The sequence below is a fragment of the Mirounga angustirostris genome, unplaced genomic scaffold (assembly GCF_029215605.1).
Source record: "Mirounga angustirostris isolate CCGP_5_RB_7025 unplaced genomic scaffold, mMirAng1.0.hap1 SCAF_1, whole genome shotgun sequence".
Classification (NCBI taxonomy): Eukaryota; Metazoa; Chordata; class Mammalia; order Carnivora; family Phocidae; genus Mirounga; species Mirounga angustirostris.
Genome location: NW_026991709.1, coordinates 214,998,401 through 215,013,964, shown reverse-complemented (window position 1 = coordinate 215,013,964; position 15,564 = coordinate 214,998,401). Strand labels below are relative to the sequence as shown.

Genomic DNA, 15,564 nt, shown 5'->3' with positions numbered 1-15,564 from the left:
TCATGAGAGTCAGAGAGAGAGAGAGAGAGAGAGAGAGAGAGAGGCAGAAGCAAAGGGAGAAGCAGACTTCCCGCTGAGCAGGGAGCCCGATGCGGGGCTCAATCCCAAGACCCTGGGATCATGACCTGAGCCAAAGGCAGACGCTTAATGACTGAGCCACCAGGCGCCCCACTGTGCCTTTTAACAGCTTTATTGCATGTAAGCTACACACCGTACAGTCCACCTGTGTAAAGTGTGCAATTCGGTGGTTTTGAGAAGTAGGTACAACCATCGCTGTAGTCTAGTTCCAGAACATTCCATCTCCCCAAAAGGAAGCCATGTCTCCATCTGCCGTCACTCTCTGTACCCCCCACAGCTCCCGGCCCCCACGAGCCCCCTTCCCGTCCGTGGATGAGCCTGCTCTTGACGTGTCACCCACGTGGACTCACACCCCGTGTGGCCGTCTGTGTCTGGGTCCCTCCCTGAGCGTCGTGGGCTCGGGGTCTGTCCCCGGGGCCGCCCGTGTGGGTGGAAGAGCATTTGAGAATCACGCTTCTGTGAATTCTCAGTGTTAAAGAGAAACTCCCCGAGCAGGATGGAGGGGAACTTAGGGAGTTAGGAATGCAACCCTCCACCTGGCTTGGGCCCCCACCACAACTGGGGTCTCTGGAACCTGGGCTGACCCCCTTTCCTCTGTGGGCCGCTGGGTCCTGCGGGGCCTGATGTCCGGGAGAAGACAGTTTCCACGCGGGCACAAGGGAACCCCCAACCATGCCATGGGGATGGGGGGCCTGCCCCTTCCCCAAAGGAGACCGCAGACTTAGCACCTCCTATTCAACCTTTATTTGCAAACTCTGAGGTCAGACGTGGTGCCTGAGACTCTGGATGGTGTCCTTTGCTCCCCTTGCCCTTCCCCCCCACTTCTGGGGCTGGGAAGGGATGGTCGTCACAGCCTGACCTCTGCCCCACCCCACCCCACCCCCACCCCAAACTGTGTAACTAGACTTTTCTCTCTCTCTCTTTCCCCTGGACCTGCCAATTTCCGGTCCAGGGTTCCATGTAGGCCGCCCCTGGCCCGAGGGCCTCAGTGATCAACCAGGGCCTTCTCAGGGCAGGTTCTCGCAGCCCCAGCCCCGGTTCCAGCTGAAGCAAAGGAGCAAGACAGCGGTGCCTGGCCCCTCGTCAGATGTCTCTAGGTTCCCGCCAGCAGCCAGACCGGGGGTGGTGATGGGGGAGGCCCCCGCACGGCGGCAGGCAGCCTACGGAGAGGACGCTGCAGAGGAAGGGGCTCCCAAAGGCCATGGCCAGCAAGGCCAGGACCACGGCCTGGGCTCGGCCATGGTGGCAGCTGGGGTGGGCCACTGCGGTGGGCCCAGGGGTGCTGTTGGGAGGGGCAGGTCCGGAGCAGGAGCCCCGATGCTCGTCCAGCGTGGAGGCGGGGGGGCAGGTGGTGCAGTTGAGTGGGGAACCGCCACGGCAGGTGTAGCAGGAGGGGTGGCAGCTCGAGCAGACGCGCAGGGCGGGTGGGGCCGAGCGCCCCGGCCCCGCGGTCACTGCCTGCCGGGTGTGGCTGAAGTACCGCGGGGGGCAGTAGGAAAGGCAGAGGTGGCCCAGGATGTAGGCAGGGCCGTGGCATTCTGCGCCGGGGACACACACGTGGGGGGTGAGGCCAAGGCCCGTCGCCCTGCCTGCCCTCCCGCCCCAGGCTGCACACGCACACTGCCCGCGGCTGCCGCCTCCCAGCAGGCGGGCCGGGCCACGTCAGGCACTCACCCTGGCACAGCCCCTCTGTGTCCCGCTGCACACACGCGCTGCTGGTCACCTGGGGGCCCGGGGGCCGCGCCGACATGTCCTCGGCCGTCCCATACAGCAGCAGCGTGTAGCGGTACAGCGTCCCTGGGCAGGGGTTGCGGTGGGCGTGGGGAAGAGGGGGAGAGGCTGTTGGCAGCCTGGTCCCGCCCGTCTGGGCCCCTCTCCCCAGCCACCCGACCCCGAGCTGCAGTCCCAGCCCCGGACGGCGCCCAGGCTGAGCACCCACTGTGCACCGGGCACCGAACGCCGATGGGAACATACGATGTGCCAGACACACCAGCTCGGCCTCTCGGGGAGACCGCTGGGAGCCCCTTGGCAGTGGGGTACCCGGGCGGCTCCAGAGCCCGAGGCCCCAGCCTGCATGCAGCTCTCACCCGTGTTGAAATAGTAGCCCTTGTTTTCCAGGCCCAGAGTCCACAAGCCCTGCGGGTCCTCGTCCCAGAAGTGGGTGGACATGAAGATCCAGTTGTTGTAGCCTTGGCCGCTGACGTCCAAGGGTCTGGGACAGAAGGCGGGGCGGGGGGTGGAGCGGGCCCTGTGTTGGCTGCCGGGAGGGCTCCCACGGGGGGCAGGTGTCTGGCCGGAGCAGACCCACCCAGACGCGCCCTGAGCCCACGGTGTGCGTTTGCCCCAGGCCCGGCCCTCCGCCCTGGTACCTGATGGCCACGAGCGTGGAGCGGGTGCCCATGGGGCTGGTGAGCGAGATCTCCAGGTCCCCCCGGCGGCTGTAGGACAGCGAGAGCTGCACCTGCACGTGCTCCAGCGAGCGGATGTAGCTGGCACGGCCAGCGCAGGCCGACACGTTCTTCCTCACTTGCATCAGCGGCAGGATGGGTCTAGGGGTGGCGTGGGGGGTGAGGGCCCCTCCTGCGGGCCTGCTGGGGGATGGGCGGCCAGCAGGTGGGGTCTGGGCTCAGATCGCGGGGCGCACCCTCTTCTTTGAAGATGAGTAAGCAGAGGCCTCGGGACCAGCCTCCCGCGTGTTTGCCAGCCCCACCCCCCATGGTAATGACAGGTGTAGGGAGAGGACAGACGAGCACAGCGGGGGGAGGGCGGTGGAGGAGGGCGCTCACGTGGCGGTGTGCACGATCCGGATGGCGCACTTCTGCTGGGGCCGCGTGGGCAGCCAGGTCCGAGCCGTGTCCACCAGCAGCCTGGCGTCCAGCAGCCCATAGCCGTAATGGTGACTCACTGCGCGGAAGGGCGGTCGGCACTCGCCCCGCGGCGTGGCAGCCCCACCTCCAGCTGGCCCTGCCTCACCTTGGCGCCCCACGCCGTTGGTCCTCCAGTCCTCAGCCTGGAGCTGTGCCGGCCTGGACGCCCGGACCACCAGGTGCTGCATGTCCCTCCACGTCAAGAACGGGCTGCGGGCAGGCGAGGGCGGGTGAGCTGGGGCCACGCTGGGGGCTGAGCGTGGTGAGCGGGCTCCCCTCCGTCACCTACTTGGCCTCCAGAGCCAGGGCGATCATGCCCGCGGCCAGCGGGGCCGAGGCCGAGGTGCCCGTGTGTTTGTCCGTGCACTGGTGGTGCAGGTCCGTGGTGACCTAGGGGCAGACAGGGGCCCGTGGGGGGCCTGTACACACGAAAACCCAGACTTGGTTCAAGAAGGTACCGCAGAGATGCCCCCAGGAACAGGGCCCTGGGGAACCAGCCCTGCCTGGAAGACAGGAGAATGTGTGAAGGGGTGTCGTGGGGCAGCCCTGGGAGGAAGGGAAGTGGGGAGCAGGAGGGAAGGTGGGGGGAGGGGACAGGTAGAAGGGGAGAGGGAGGGAGTGAATTAGGACGGGGGATGGGAGAGAAGGGGGCAGAAGGGAAAGTGAGAGATAAACAGGCGGGAAGGAACAGAGTACAGTCAGGGAGGGGACAAGTGAGAGGGGCAGGGAACAGGAGGGGAGGAGGCAGGGGAGAGTCGGGGAGGGGGCAGAGGGCAGTCAGGAAGGGGCAGGGGACAGGAGGGAAGGAGGCAGGGGACAGGAGGGAAGGGGCAGGGGACAGTCAGGGAGGGGGCAGAGGGCAGTCAGGAATGGGCAGGGACAGTCAGGGAGGGGCAGGGGACAGGTGGGGAAGGGCAGGGGACAGGAGGGAAGGGGCAGGGGACAGTCGGGAACAGGCAGGGGACAGGAGGGAGGGGCAGAGGACAGTCAGGAAGGAGGCAAAGGACAGTCAGGAAGGGGCAGGGGACAGTCAGGAAGGGGCAGGGGACAGGCAGGAGGGGGCAGGGGACAGGCGGGGAGGGGGCAGGGGAGAGTCGGGGAGGGGGCAGAGGGCAGTCAGGAAGGGGCAGGGGACAGTCAGGGAGGGGCAGGGACAGTCAGGAAGGGGCAGGGGACAGTCAGGGAGGGGCCGGGGACAGTCAGGAGGGGGCAGGGGACAGTCAGGAAGGGGCAGGGGACAGTCAGGGAGGGGCAGGGACAGTCAGGAGGGGGCAGGGGACAGGAGGGAAGGAGCAGGGGACAGTCAGGAGGGGGCAGGGGACAGTCAGGAAAGGGCAGGGGACAGTCAGGGAGGGGCAGGGACAGTCAGGAGGGGGCAGGGGACAGTCAGGAAGGGGCAGGGGACAGTCAGGAAGGGGCAGGGGACAGTCAGGAGGGGGCAGGGGACAGGCGGGGAGGGGGCAGAGGGCAGTCAGGAAGGGGCAGGGGACAGTCAGGGAGGGGCAGGGACAGTCAGGAAGGGGCAGGGGACGGTCAGGAGGGGGCAGGGGACAGGCGGGGAGGGAGGAGCCTGTCTGGCGGACTTGGGGTGCGCGGGGCACTCACGATCTGCGGGTCTGCGGCCACGCCGCTGCTGTAGGTGGTGGTGAGTGTGGAGGCGCAGGCCTCGCTGTACCAGGGCACGTGGCCCTGCCGGGTGGTGCTGCCCACCGAGAGCGTGTGGATGCTGTTGGTGTAGCCGTCACAGTTGCAGTTGTCATAGTGCAGGCCGCCGTTGCCCGACGCCCAGACGAAGAGCGTGCCCAGCCCACCGCGGCCCTGCACACAGGGACGGGGGACCGGGATGGGGGCGTCGGCCTTGGGAGCAGGCCCAGGCCCGCCGAGGCCCCGGGGTGCGCTCACCTTGGTCACGCCGCGCCTGAAGGCCTCCCGGGTGAGGATGCCGGGGCCGTCCACCGTGCGGCCGTCGTCCTCGGGGCCCCAGCTGGCGCTGTAGATGTGGATGTGCTGCGGCTGCAGGCTCAGCGACTGGGCCTCGATGACGTCCGTGATGGTGCCGTCCAGCATGCGCACGCCTGCGGGGGCCGCGGCGGGAGGGGGCGTCGGGCCTCTGTGCATGGCCCCGCCCACCCCACCCCTGCGGGTCCGTCCAGCCCCCGGGAGGGAGGGCATCCGTGCGGGCCCCGTCCCCCGCCCAAGGTGCCGTCCTGGGGCTGCCCTCGATCCGGCACCCCCGGCCGCCCAGCGTCCCGGGGCCCAAGGAGCCAGAGCCCGCGTACCTCCGATGCGTGCATTATAGGCCACTCCTGTGCCGCAGAACCCATTGTTTGCTATTGCTGCCACTTCCCCAGCACAGCGGGTCCCGTGCCTGGTGCCAAGGGGGGGAGGGGAGCCCGTTACAGCCCCCCACCCACCGGCTCCCCGCAAGGCACGGGGTGGGGGTGGGCCTCACACGCTGGAGGACGCCGGGCTCACCGGTTCTCATCACTGGGCGTGTATCGCGGCTGGGGGTCTGGGTCATAGTCATTGAAGTCGTAGCTGGCCAGGGGGTCCTGGGGGCAGAGCGGGCCATGAGGGCTGGGGGGCCGGCTGTGGGACCTGGGGCAGCCCCCACCCAGCACTCCGGTCCCCGTGGTCTCACGTAGTTGGCCCAGAGGTCCGGGTGGTCCTTCTCGATGCCATCGTCCAGGACAGAGACCACAATGCCCTGGCCCGACAGCCCCTGGCTCCAGACCTGCAGGATGTTCAGGTCCGGCTGCACCTTGTTGTTCTGTGCAAGGCGGGCGCTGGGGTCAGTGGGGCTCTGGCCCCACCCGCCCCCACCACCCAGCCCGGCCTGCTCACCATGTACCACTGCTTGGAGAACCAGGGGTCCGTGGGTACCACCACCGAGCGCTTCACCCGCCGCTGGAGCGTCTGCTGCTCAAACCACTGCACCTAGAGGCGGATGCACACTGCAGGAGGGGGCTGGACCCCAAGAGCCAGCCCACCCTCCACCCAACGATCCTGCCCCCACACCCATGCACATTAGAGGGTCCTGCCCCTCCCAGTCTTTCCCACCAATTCCCGGTCAAAGGGTCCCGGGGCTGCTTCCACGGTCAACAGGCCTGTTCCCCAGGTACACCAAGGGGAGCTTGTCTGTGGGGCTACGGCTGGGTGGGATGTGTCTGGGTTGTCCACTGCCTGTCCGGGGTCCCTCATGGTGTGGAACAGGGCCCGGGACCTTGTGTTTGCTGAGGCTGCTCTTTGGGGTCCCTGTGTGCCTGAGGCCCTGGGCCCACTGACATGTGGCAACTGCTCTTGAAGTCCAACCCTGCCCCTTCCCTAGTCCCTGTTCTAGATCCTTCTGCCCGAGACCTGCCCATCTCCCCCCTGTAGTGGCCATTTCTCTCTACCACTCCTCCCCACCCCTCAAAAGGCATCCCTCGATGGCCATACCTGCCTCCTCCCGGGTTCCCCCTCAGCCCCCGTGCTCTCTACAACACTGCAGCCTCACTCCCTGCTGAGACTCTCCCATGCTGCCCCCCCCTCTCCAGGGCCCACAAAGCTTTGCTTAATCTGGCCCTCACCAGCTTCCCTCTGCTACAACAGCCACAGTGGCTCCCTCACCCGGGGCCTTTGCACATGCTGTTCTGCCTGCCCCAGGCTGTTCTTCCTCAGACCTCTGCCCTTCCTTTTTCCTTGTTGATCTCCCACCCCCCAAATCAGTTCATGTGCCCTCACCCCTATCTGTGATAGGGCAATTGTCTCCCCATTTGCACAGCTTCAGACTTGGGAGCTGGCCCTGATTTCTCTCTGTCCCACAAATCCAATCCATTGGCAAACCCTGGCCTGTCTCCTGTAGACCCCATCTGGAACCAGCAACTCCTGCACCCAGTGCTCCCAGTGGGTTTCAGGTTACCAAACCTCTTACCTCCTTGCCAATCAGCCCCCGGGGCCCAGCCCATACCCCATCATGACTCTTGAGGGCTTGCAGATTCAGCCTCAACTCCCCAGCCTGGCATCTAAAGCCTTTTCCCCTAGTCTGGCACCTCTCTGAGCATCTCAGAGTCTCGCTGGGTGACTCTAGGCAAGGTTCCTACTCTGGAGCCATTGCTTCTGTCCTAAAAAGGGCCAATTCCCTTCCCTCCATTCCAGGAACTAGAACGGTACCTGCCGTCTTTATGGAGTACAGAGGAACCTTGATCTTTCAGAGTGAGCTACAGGAGGGGAGTGGGGGGGGGCGGGGAGACAAGAAATGCTGACAGTAGGCCAGGCCCTGAGGTGCGCGCGGCACCCATTTGTGACCTGTTGATCTCCACAGATGGTCCCCACTGTACAGAAGAGGGGCGGGGGGGGTACCAAGTGGAAACCCAGACTAAGAGAGCGAGGGGCCTTGAATAGCAGGAGGTGGCCAGACCCTTAGGCCAGGCTCACCTTGGGGTCTTTCCTTAGGCGCAGGCGATGGCCCCAGTGTGGGGTCAGGGACTGCTGGACCACGCCCCGGTGCCGTAGGTGGTAGTACTGCCCGTCAGGAAAGATCTGGGGACGTGGGGAAGCATCAGCAACTGTGGCACCTGGCTCCGAGATGGAATCCCCCAGGACAGTGGTCCACGCCTCTTGCTTGCGTCCTCCCCCCAACCAGGTGCCCTCTAGAGGTCCCAGAATCTGAAGGTGGTCGAGGCAAGGGTGGGCTGGGGGTTCTTGATATCTTGGGTACCCCTCCCGTCTCCGGGTCTGGGGTCGTCCAGCCCCCGCCCCTCCTGTCCATTTGGGTCCTACCCACCTGCCCCAGGTTGACGAAGCCGAATTTGCGCGCCAGGCGCTCGGCCTCCCGGTAACCCTGGGACACCCGCACGGCCCAGCTGCTGACGTAGATGGGGGCCCGGGCCGAGGGCCACCCCACAGGCAGGGGGCCAACGAGGGCCAGGCCCAGGGCTACTACTAGGCGCAGCCAGAGCGCAGTCTGGGCGGGCCGCATGGCGGCGGGGGCGGGGCCGGGCCGGGGCCTCCGAAAGCCCCTCCCCCTGGCCAAACCGCCGAGTCCCAGGCGCCCGCCCCGCCCCCGAGGCCATAGCAACCCCTGGAAGGCTTCAACTCCCAGAGGGCCTTGCGGCTTCCCCTTGAGGAGCGCGAAGATCCGGCCGAGGTCGGGAGGGGACAAAGGCCGGCCCCGGTCTTCCGCAGATCCAAACCCTCTGGAGCCTCAGTCTCCCCTATTTGTACAGTGACCAAATCTTCCGACCAAGAGGAGCGGATTCTCGGCTGCCAGCCCTGGCCCCGCCCCTTTATTTGGGCCCGCCCACTTTCCTGCCCACCCCTCCCTCTTGAATCAGCCCTGCCTCCTGCCCGGTCCAACCGGGCTTGTTCTTCCGAGTAAGTCCCGCCTCCTGGATTTAGCTCCATCTCATCCCCCTGCCCTGAGATTCTGTCCCTCCTCCTTTATGATCAGCCCCGCCCCTCCCCTGTTCTCGCCAATCATCTCTGGTCTTTCTTCGGGTCCTCCCACCAGCTCCGCCCCCACAACAGCTCAGTCAATAATCCCCGGCCATGACCCCGCCCCTCCAATCCGCTACGTCCCGCCCCCGCTCCGCCAATCCGCACCCTTGTCCTCCGCGCCCCGCCCCCTTCCCCCGGAGTCGCGGCTGAGGCGGCCGCGGCCCGCCAGAGGGCAATGCGGCGGGGGAGACGGGGCAGGCCCCACCTCCTTTGTCCGCCCTGCCCTCCCATTGGCCGGAGCGGGGGGCAGGGGGCGGAGACCAGCTCGGGGGCGGAGACCAGCCCGGGGGCGGAGACCAGCCCGGGGGCGGAGCCGAGCTGCTCGCGCCCGGGGAAGGCGGCACGCGGGCTGCGGGGCCGGTGCGCAGGGCAGCGGTCGAGCTCGGGCTGCCAGCCCCGGGCCCGCCGGTGCCATGGACGGCCTGCGCCAGCGCTTCGAGCGCTTTCTGGAACAGAGGAACTTGGCCACCGAAGCGCTAGGGGCTCTCGAAGCCAAGACAGGTGTCGACAAGCGGTACTTGGCCGCGGGTGAGCCGTCCGGGGCGCTCGGGACTGCTGCCCCATTTCGCCGACGGGCATATTGAGGCTCTGGGGCACCCGGGTTCCGGACCTGACCCTTTCCGGCCGGCGCCTTCTGCGGGGTCCGGGCTCGGACGGCGGGGTGCACCCCACTGTCCAGCAGGGAGACGGAGATCCTGGGGAGGGGTCGTGGACCAGGACTTCGCGTCTGCCTGCAGGCTCTCGCCTGCCCCCGCCGTGCGATCTAGGGCGAGTGCCACCCCCCTCTCTCGGCCCCTGCATTACCTCCATTCCCGTCCTCGGGTCTGGAGGCCGTCGCTGCGCCTTCCCTGGTGGCCCCGGGTGACCGCCAGGCCGAAGTCGGGTTCTTCCAGTTGTTCTGTACGCCCTGCGGGAGGAGAGGGCCACGGGTAGGCAGCCAGTGCCCTGGGAGTCTTGCCACATCCCTGTCCCACATGGAGCCCAGCCTGGAAGCAAGTGTAGAGATCTTACCATTTTGTCGACGGAGATGCTCCAGGCCAGGAGGGGAAGGGTCACTCCCATCCCTCTTCCCCCCATTGTTTTCCTGCGAGTACCCTCCCCTTAGCCTGCCCTCTCCCTCTACTCCCCGATGGCTTTGGCCCACTTCGTGAGTAGTTGAATTGGGTTGTTTGACTGCTGCAGTGAAGTTGGAGAAATATTGGGTGGGGGACCAGAGAGAGGGGGTCCAGCTACTCCTGACTGTGAGGGATCATCCTGGGATGGAGCCTGATCGATCGTCCCGCTACTCCATCCCAGGAGTGCCTCCTCAATGACCTTGGCTGGCCCCCACCACCCTCCCAAACTGTCTAGTAAGCACTCCTTAAATGCCTTCCTCCTCTCTTTTTCTGTGTTCCAGGCCCATCAGGGCTGCCGCCTCCCCAAGGAAGCCCCCTGGAATGGATCTCGGGGACACTTTGTCCAGACCTGGTGGGGGGCTTTGGGCAAGGGCAGGGGCATGTATTCGGAGCACCTTGTGTGTGCAGGTCCTGGGAGTCCTCTTTCCTCCCTTTTCCCCCCAGTGGGGGTACTCCCATGGCTGGCAGCCCAAGGAAGGCCCATATTTACTCCCTCAGGCCTCCTGTGCCCAACCACGTCAGCTCAGCCGGGAACCTGCCCCCTGGGAGCAGGTCCTGACTTCTCTGCTGATTGTCCACAGCCCTGGTACCCATGGGCAGGAAATTTAGGTCATAGAGCGCTGGGGAGGGGCCTGTGGGGAGGCCGGGAGTCACAGGGAGGAAACTGAGGCCTAGAGAGTCAGAGGCTTTGAGGGAGGCTGCCTCCGCCACCTGCCCCGTCTCGAGCATCCACCCCTCCCTACCCACTCCCCCCCAAGCCCCATCTGTTGTTGATCTCTGGGGCTGTGCCCTCCCCCCATGTCATCCGCCCATTGCTGAGGCTGCAGGAATAGGGATTGAGGGGAGAGGTGCCCTAGGAAAGCCACTCCTCCCCAACTAGCAATTGCCCCCTTGCCCAGATGTGGGAACTCTTGGGCCCCACCTGCTCCAAACGACCAAATCCCCAGCCCAGATAACAAGGGAGGAAACCCAGAGGAGGCAGTGACCTCCTAGGGCCGACTGGGGAGGCTCCCCTCCCTCTCCTGACCCCAGGCCCTAGGGACAAAGACTAATGCAGGTGTAGGGAAGGGTGGGGGTGACTCTGCCCTTGGGTACACAAGTGACCTCTATCTCTGCAGATAACAGGCTGGGGGAGGAGGCTGGAGGCTGTAAAATGCTCTGTGAGTGACCTTGGGCCTCACTCCCCGGGTTCCCATGTTGTTCTGGCCATTGAACGAGCTACAGTGGGGAAGTGAAGGGACCTGCACACAAGAAGCACTTAATAAATGCAGTATTTACCATTAATGCTTTCAGAGTGGCTCGCGCTCCTGACTCCCCGCCTCCCCCAACGTTTTCTTGGAACCCTCATCCCTGGGAATGTGTTTGCATGCCTAGAAGGTGCTCAGTTAACGCGTAGACAGGAGGAGCCCCTCTGTGGAGTGGTATTTAGCCACCCCCACAGCAACCTTAGGAGGCAGGGCCATTACCATCCCACTGACAGATGGGGAAACTGAGGCTCCAAGCGGAGAGAGACTTGCTTGGTGTCATGTGGTAGGTGGAACAGCAGAGGGCTCTCCTGGGTCTGGGGGACTCTACTGCTCTCAGCTGTCTCGCACTGACAAGGGTCCTCACACGGGGCCATGCGGTCCCCCTCAGGACCCTGGGCAGTGTCTGGGGACATGACATGGGTGGTTGTCACGACTGGGGGTGCTCCTGGCATCGACAGGGTGGGGCCGAGGATGCTGCTTCATCTCCCCTGCCAGTGCCCAGGACGCCCCCACAGAAGATGATCCCGCATGGCTTGTCTGCAGGGGTGAGGATGAAAAACTCCATTGAGATCAAAGTTACAAATGTTGCCTTTCTCTGCTCACTGGGAGTCAAGCCTTAATGTCAGAATGGCCTTTCTTTTAGGTTTTTCTCCCGTCACTTACATTTAAATGCTGGTCCCTTGTGCCCTCCCTCTCCCATAGGACCTGGAGTAAGCAGTTACAATTGCAGATGGTCACGTATTCATTCAACAAACATTTATTGGGCAGCTACTCTACCTATGAGGGCCAAGGTCCCTGCCTGCCCTTAAGGAGCTCACAGTCCAGAGGTTGGGGGGAGACCGACCAGTTAACTGGTTACAGACACAAAACACGGGGCTGAGGGCCGCGGTGGGGGTCGTCCAGGTGCTGCAGGGGCAGCAAATGCATCCTGGAGGGGTCCCCGAGGCTTCTGGGGGATTGGTTGTTGCAGACTGTGTCTGGCAGGCCAGGAGGCGGCCTGGGGCGCCACGGTCTGGTGCCGTCCTGCCCACACGCTCTCTTCCGCAGGAGCCGCCATTCTGCTAAGCCTGTATCTTCTCTTCGGCTTCGGGGCGTCTCTACTGTGCAATGTAATCGGCTTTGTGTACCCAGCATATGCTTCGTGAGTGCCTGCTGGCTGTCCAGGTGGGGGGCGTCTGGGCGCTCTGGGCAGCCCATGACTCTGCCCGCCTCCCCCCAGAATCAAAGCAATCGAGAGCCCAAGCAAAGAAGACGACACTGTGTGGCTCACGTACTGGGTGGTGTACGGCCTGTTCGGGCTGGCCGAGTTCTTCAGCGATCTACTCCTATCCTGGTTCCCTTTCTACTACGCGGGCAAGGTGGGTGCCCCTCGGGACACGCACGGGACTGTCCTGCCCCCCAGGGTGCAAAGGGGAGACTCACCTTCTCTGAGGACGTAGGCCCGTCCCAAGGGGTGTCTGATGGGGTGGCCCAGGCTCGTCCCTGAGGGACAGAGTGTAACTCCTGCCCTGTGCCCACAGTGCGCCTTCCTGTTGTTCTGCATGATTCCCGGGCCTTGGAACGGGGCTCACATGCTGTATCATCGCGCCATTCGGCCACTGTTTCTAAAGCATCACGAGGCCGTGGACAGCATCGTGAGGGACTTCAGCGGGCGAGCTCTGGACGTGGCAGCCGGAATAACCCGGGACGGTGTGTGCTCACTGGGCGCGGGGCTGTCCTTCTGTCCCAGCCTTGGTCTGCCTGTGTCCCAGCCCACCAGCCCCTGCTCGCTTTCACTGCTGCCCCCCTCCCTCCTCACCCCGCCTGGCCTCCGTCTGGGCTCCACCCCCTCACTGTCAGCCTCTCTCTCCTACATTTGCTTTCGGGGAACCAGTCCTACAGACCCTGGCCCGCGGCCGGGCTCTCGTCACCCCCACAGCTGCCCTTGGAGCTGACCGTACGTAGCCCCCACCCCTGGGAGGTAGGGCCTGTGCGTGTGCAAGATGGCCTATAGTGTAGCCAGCTGTCCCCGTGGAGGAGGGGAGGACGGCCTCCGTCCCCGCCGCCCTGCTCCCCGCCGGGGCCCGCAGGTGCAGGCAGGCCCGCCTCACCCCACGGCTGTCTCTTCGCAGCCACAGCAAGCATGACCGAGCTCCAGAAGGACAAGTGAAAGCCACGCCCCACCTCCACAAACAGCCATCGGCTGGCGAGCTGGCGGGCACATCACAGCCCAAGTCCTCCACGGATTCCTCGGCTTACTCCCGGGTGGAGCCCTCCACCAGTCCCTCGTCCCCCAGCAAGCCAGCCCCTGGGAGCTCCTCACGCACCACCTTGGGCCAGTCCCCGCTGCGCTCCCCGGCCAGCGCCTCCCAGCTGCCTGGCAAGTCCCGGGGCCCACCTCGGCCCCGAGACAGCTCCTCCAACCCGCCCCCCCCGGCTGCCGGCCAGCAGCAAGCCCGGTCGTCCGTCACCTCCTCGGGCCGACCCCAGCCAGCCCGCGAGTCCTCAGGCTCCGCCGTGCTGCGCCCCAGCACCTCCTCCGGCCAGGCCCCCCACGTCGTGCAGTCCCCCAGCGGCGCCACCATCCCCACGCAGCCCCCCAGCAAAACCTCGGATGGGCCCGAGGACCCGGCCCCCAAGGCCTCCGAGTCCCGAGGACAGCAGGAGAGGGGGTCCCCGGCGCAGCCCAACGGCAGCAGCTCGGGCGCCGGGCTGCCTGTCCCCTGCCAGTCCGAGTCCTCTCTGGAGTACACCTCCGAGTCGACCACGGAGGTCACCTGCAGCTGGCCCCACCCCAGGCACAAGCTCCGCTGCCTGCAGCACGGCTGGAGGCTGAAACACCTGGCCTGCTAGTGAGCACTCAATAAAGCTCACCTGAACGAGCTTCGTCTGGCCGTGTGTCCCGGGGGGAGCCCCGGGCCAGGCCTTCGTGGGCCGTCTCCTCTGATCAGGAGCGGATGCGGTGTGGCCCCACTCTACACTCGAGGAAGCTGAGGCCAGAGAGCCACCCCACTCGCCTGAGGTCTTGCCTTGTGGCCGAGAAGGCTCCCAAAGCAGACCCGGAGAGAGAATCGGAGTACAAGTCCTTTCTTGGGAGGGCATCCCGGGCAGGTCCGGTCGGTGGGGGGGCTGTGAGATGGGGGGAGGAAGGAAGCTAAGCTTGGGTGTTGCCAAACCCCTAGCTGCTGTGGGCACCTGGAGCCCCATCCCATGGAGGCTCTGGGAACCAGTGTTGCCTTTGCCCCTGGAGACCTCTCCTGCCCACCATCCGGCTGGTCCCTGGGCGGGGGGAGCAGTGGCCATCCGTTCCAGCCTGTATCCCCTGCAAGCAGCGCGGGGGCCGAGGAAGCCTTCAGCAAAGGTGGGGAGCCTGGCGGTTGCCATCGGAGTGGGTTCGTGGAAGTGGGGAAGAGGGGGAAGGGTATCACTAGCAGCCCGCAGTTGGTCTCTCTTTAGACACCAGCATGGCCCTGATCATAAAACCAGGCAGAGACCCAAGCCTGTTGCACAGAGACAGATGTAAAAAGAGCAAACTCAATCCAGCAGTATGTTGACAGAATAGAACCCCCCCCACCCCGCCTCCATTGGAGGTCAGGTTCCTGGAAGCAGAGTCTGCATTGGAAGCTGGCAGGGGAGTTTGGGGGGAGCTGAGCAAGAAGGTGGTCTCAGCTGGGGGCGGGGCAGGGCCTGGAGCACAGGACCCTGGAGTTCTGCCTTAAGGCCAGGTGGGTTGTCACCTGTGTCTGTCAGTCCTGAGTCTCAGCCCACCCCCAAGAGGGGCTCTAACCCTGAGGCACCTCCCATCACCCCAAGACAAGTCCCTAGCCGGGCATCTGCAGCCACAGTGAGGAAGGACCTGGGGACCCGCAGTGTACGCCTCGGTCTGCCCCTCCCACCCAAGGGCTGCTTCTCCAAGATTCTGGGTGATCATGACTTTTTTTTTTTTTTAAGATTTATTTGTTTGAGAGAGAGAGGGAGATCGCGCATGAGCAGGGGGAGGGGCAGAGGGAGAGGGAGAGAATCTCAAGCAGACTCCCCCCTGAGCGCGACTCCGAGATCACCACCTGAGCCAAAGTCCAAGAGTGGGACACTTAACCAACTGAGCCCCCCAGGCGCCCCCGGGGAATCGTGTCCCGGGGACACTGGACGATGTTTGGAGACGCTGCATGTGTCTGTGCTGCGTCCCACAGTCCATTGGCACGTCACTGTCGGCCGCTGGTGGTGGCCGCATTCATCCAAGACAAGGTTCCCCCGAAGGAGGCAGCCCTGTGCAGCCACCTGCCCCGCAGCCTGTGTCCTCATCCTTGAGAAGGCCAGTGAAGGAGGAGGGAGCACTGAGAGTTGCTGGTGAGCAACTGGTCCAATTCGTTTATTTGCTCATTCAACAAATATTGAGCACCTACTGTATGCCAGGCCCTGTTGCAACAGTCAAGGGTACATAATGGCCCAGAGAGAGAAAAATCTCTGCTCCTAAGGATTGGGAGGTGACAACAGCATGATAAATATATATGTCAGAGGGAGGTGAATGTTGTTGGGGGCGGGGATGCAGCGGGGAGTTGGGTGGGGTGGCAATTTCAGGAACAGTCGGAGAAAGACCTGTCTATGAAAGTGACATTTGAGGAGAGGCCTGAAGGAGATAGGAAAGTCAGGTCAGAGGGCATGGGTCTTGTGAAAGCCAGGGCAAACATGGTCTGGGCAGAGAGAAAAGCACATGCAAAGGCCCTGGGGCAGGACTGTGCCTGGCAGGTTAGAGGAAGAGTGCGGTGGCCAGTGTGGCTGGAGCTGAATGAGTGAAGGGGA

General features: G+C 64.6%; 2 protein-coding genes across 5 annotated transcripts; one reads left to right on the top strand and one right to left on the bottom strand.

Annotated features, from left to right (window-relative positions):
• Positions 1-181: 181 nt before the first annotated feature.
• PCSK4 (proprotein convertase subtilisin/kexin type 4) lies at positions 182-7,909 on the bottom strand. Of its 4 annotated transcripts, XM_045863455.3 has the most exons (15): positions 7,711-7,909; positions 7,362-7,466; positions 5,790-5,882; positions 5,587-5,715; positions 5,421-5,497; positions 5,225-5,313; positions 4,848-5,020; positions 4,551-4,763; positions 3,235-3,335; positions 3,052-3,155; positions 2,865-2,982; positions 2,448-2,627; positions 2,166-2,290; positions 1,753-1,875; positions 182-1,616 (listed from the first exon to the last, which is right to left on the bottom strand). In XM_045863455.3, the coding sequence occupies exons 1-15, from the start codon at positions 7,903-7,905 to the stop codon at positions 1,162-1,164; spliced, it is 2,280 nt and encodes a 759-aa protein (XP_045719411.1). In that variant the 5' UTR covers positions 7,906-7,909; the 3' UTR covers positions 182-1,161. The 4 variants fall into 4 exon arrangements, with proteins under 4 accessions (XP_045719411.1, XP_045719410.2, XP_045719409.2 ...); XM_045863454.3 differs by having other exon boundaries at positions 1,802-2,290; XM_045863453.3 differs by having other exon boundaries at positions 1,802-2,290; positions 2,865-3,155.
• An 830-nt stretch (positions 7,910-8,739) lies between these two features.
• REEP6 (receptor accessory protein 6) lies at positions 8,740-13,566 on the top strand. The gene is made up of 5 exons (XM_045863913.3): positions 8,740-8,951; positions 11,833-11,926; positions 12,005-12,143; positions 12,306-12,474; positions 12,897-13,566. Exons 1-5 carry the CDS (start codon positions 8,837-8,839, stop codon positions 12,932-12,934), a joined length of 555 nt encoding a protein of 184 aa, XP_045719869.1. The 5' UTR covers positions 8,740-8,836; the 3' UTR covers positions 12,935-13,566.
• The last annotated feature ends 1,998 nt before the right edge of the window (positions 13,567-15,564 follow it).